Source organism: Vigna umbellata, chromosome 11 (assembly GCF_029865625.1).
Source record: "Vigna umbellata cultivar VRB3 chromosome 11, Vumbellata_1.0, whole genome shotgun sequence".
NCBI classification, from domain to species: Eukaryota; Viridiplantae; Streptophyta; class Magnoliopsida; order Fabales; family Fabaceae; genus Vigna; species Vigna umbellata.
Genome location: NC_142175.1, coordinates 10,512,152 through 10,515,492, shown reverse-complemented (window position 1 = coordinate 10,515,492; position 3,341 = coordinate 10,512,152). Strand labels below are relative to the sequence as shown.

At 36.2% G+C, this 3,341-nt stretch overlaps 1 protein-coding gene across 1 annotated transcript; it reads right to left on the bottom strand.

Annotated features, from left to right (window-relative positions):
• Positions 1 to 364: 364 nt before the first annotated feature.
• On the bottom strand, positions 365 to 2,644 carry LOC124841322 (zinc finger protein ZAT9-like). Its single transcript, XM_047317573.2, has one exon. The coding sequence runs from the start codon at positions 2,517 to 2,519 to the stop codon at positions 1,464 to 1,466; it is 1,056 nt and encodes a 351-aa protein (XP_047173529.2). The 5' UTR covers positions 2,520 to 2,644; the 3' UTR covers positions 365 to 1,463.
• Positions 2,645 to 3,341: the final 697 nt, after the last annotated feature.

Genomic DNA, 3,341 nt, shown 5'->3' with positions numbered 1-3,341 from the left:
TTGAGAATGAGACTAAATCCATCATAGGATATAAGTAAGATATTATAAAAAAATATACATATAGACTGTACCAAAATATTAAAAAAAATGTAACAAAATATATTTTTCCATATAAATATGATTATTTGACTTTGAATGATAAGTGTAATAATGAATTAGGCTGGAGGCTAATGTGGTAGTTTAGAAGGGCAATTGCTTAGTGGTTCGATCTAAGCAGGAAAATTTAGACTTTATAGTTTGTTTTGTAATTTGGTTTAGTAGTTAAGCAGTCAGATTTATTCGAAGTGAAATGTGAGGATTGTGGGCTCTAAAGTCTAAATGATAATAGTGGCATCTAAGAAGTACTGATTGACCAAACCTCCGATGAAATACAAGGAAATTAAAATACAAGAAATGCATGAAACGGATGATATGTCATTTATTACAAATTTAATGAGTGTGACTGAAAGTTTTCCATAAAGAACCAAAAGGCCTGCCTCAGCTAGATACCTTGAGTCACGCCCAACTAAGCCAAATTAATCTGTCAGCCAACACTAAAATAAGGGATCTGCTTCCTTTTTCTCTTTTCTCAAATCACCTTTACAGATTTCCCAAAAATGGCAATCAAAATTTAATGAAATAACCACATTCATTGACTCAATCACTTCTCCCATCAACTTTCTTTCTTATTCACCTACTAATATCTTCTTCTTCTTCTCAACAACAATTTTGTGAAAAAATGAAAAAAAAAAGATAAAAGATGAGCAACATGGAACATCCTAATTGTCTTCACGAGTAAAATAAAGAAAAAAAAAACGAAAGAAACATATTCCTCTTCCTCAACTGTGCAATGCTGGTGGTCAGAAGTGGAAGTTACTTTTCTATCATTAAAATATGCAGCTTCATCATCTCACTGTGTGAATCAATGACTTGGTTTATTTAATTTTCACAAGCAATGAATGGTGTATCAGTTTACTTAAGTAGTGTTTGCTTGAAAGCTGAAACAGAGCCCACTAAAACACGCATGCTTCCAACCCTTCTGCATAACTCCATCACTCATCAAAAGGAAAACTAAATCACCCAACTAAACTTTAAATCGCAGGAATCTGTAAACTATTATTATTATTATTATAGAAGAAAAAACACACACAGAAGTTTAAGCTGAGTAGAATAAGCATAAAAAGTTCAGTTCTTCAATCGATACATGCTCTAACTCTAACTTGAAAAGTCATATCTTACAGAAGCAAACTGTAGAACATAATATAGCTGCTCTGAACTGAATTTGAGAAGAATGATAAGATTATTAGATGGATATGAACTACAGAGTAAGTAACCAAGTAAAATTGTGAGCTATATCCCGAATGGCTACACAAATCTAAAATTGCAATTTAATAAGGGAACCAAAATTTTGTACCTTGGGATCAGAGTCTAATTAGTCAAAGGGAAAGAAAATCAGAGAAGTTCAAACTAAGAAAAAGCCTTCTTCACTCTTTGACAAACTCTGCATCGGAAAGAGCAGAGTGATCGAACTGGCTAATGTCTTCATCATCATCTACGGGAGCAGGGAGATTAAGATCTATCAAACTGTCTCCAACTCTGACAGAAGCTCCAATCGAAACAGTTGCAGAAGTTCTTACGGTTGCAGTGGTGTGAGTTGCAGAAGAACCTATAACATGTGTTCTCTTGTGTCCACCGAGTGCTTGACCCGAACCGAAGACTCTAGAGCAAACCGGGCATTCGTGGATTTTCTTCTCCGATACAGCAACGTGCTCTAGTTCAGGTTCGGGTTTCTGAAACTCCGTTTCAGAGTTTAACTTCATCTTCTTGTGACTCGCTCTGTGCCCACCAAGAGCTTGGTAAGATCGAAACACCTTGTCACACGTTTCGCATTTGTACCTTCCACGCACCTTGTTACTCCTCTTAACAGATTTCATCTCCTCCAATTCAAAACCATTTTTTTCTTCATCATCCTCTTCTTCATCTTCTTCTTCTTCTTCATCATCATCGTCTTCATCGTCTTCTTCAACCTCATCATCATCATACTGCTGTATGTTTTTATGATCATCATATTTCTTCCATCTGTCACGAGACAGCATCATTAGACAAAATGCTACGGCTTCTTCCGCGGTGGTATCGGAAGCAGAACTCGCAGATTCGTTCTTGTTATTGTTCCCACACAGTTTCATCTTTTTCACGGGTTCTCCGAGTTGCCACGCCCTCTTGGATCGTTTTCGAGTCGGGTTCTTGGACGACTCCGTCTCGCTCTCTCTATCTTGGAGGATCACGGAACCCGTTTCTGCTGCGAACGAGAATTCAGGATCTGCAAAACGGAAACTTTTCTTGGGATTCTCTCTGAGACCGTAGAAGGAAGAAGAGGATTGAGAAGGCGATGACTCGGCCTCAAAACTGAGTTGAACCGGAACGAACTCGCTCTCTTTGGGAGGAACGGGTAGGTTCATCATGTGAGACCTCATGTGACCTCCTAAAGCTCTTCCATTGGCGAAACTCCTTAAGCAAAGCTTGCACTTGTGCCTCTCCATAAAATAAAAAAAATAAAAAAACAGAGGAAAAAAAACAGAACACACCAAACACACACTTGTGTTGTGTATCGTTTAACCTCAGTGTGTGTTCTTGCGTTTAAAAGGAGTAGGTGCAGATTACAGAGTGTTGCTCCACAAGGAAGAGTCTGTAATATGGAGTGGGATTAAATAAATAGATATAATAATAGTAAAAACAAATATTTAATGTTTTTTTATTTCTAATTTTGCTTTAATTTTGTTATTTTTTTAAATGGGAGATTTTATTTTATGTTTTCTCCATTTATTTTGCTATCTTTATTATGTTTTTCCTTAAACGCCCTTGGAGATGGGATGAAAAGAGAAATTTGGGATTGGATATATGTAAATTGAATTTAAAACTTTATATCATATTTGGTTAAAGCAAGGAGAAAATAGGAAAGGGCAATTATGGAAATTGGCAGTGGTTCTGTTTGCTTGGTTGTCGAAGTCAGGAAAAGAAAACCGCTGAGGCGTGTTTGTTGTTGTAACGAATAAGCTGTTGTTGTTGTTATTTTATATTTTTTATACGGTGGTGACAGTAGAAAGAACTGATGGTTAATATCACTTGACTGTGATGTAAAATTGAACAGCAGAGCAGAAGCATGAAAGAATGTGTGACACGTAACTTGCATTACCTACCTGTCTTTTCTATAGGCAACCAGCGGGTAATGCCACGATTATTTGAGAAAAGGAGGCAATAAAAAGAAGGCCTGTTATTTTTCCTTTTATGTTTTGATTCTATTCCATAAAAATGAATCTGTTATCTTTGTTATTGTAACAGAAAAATAAGTAAGATTTAATTAT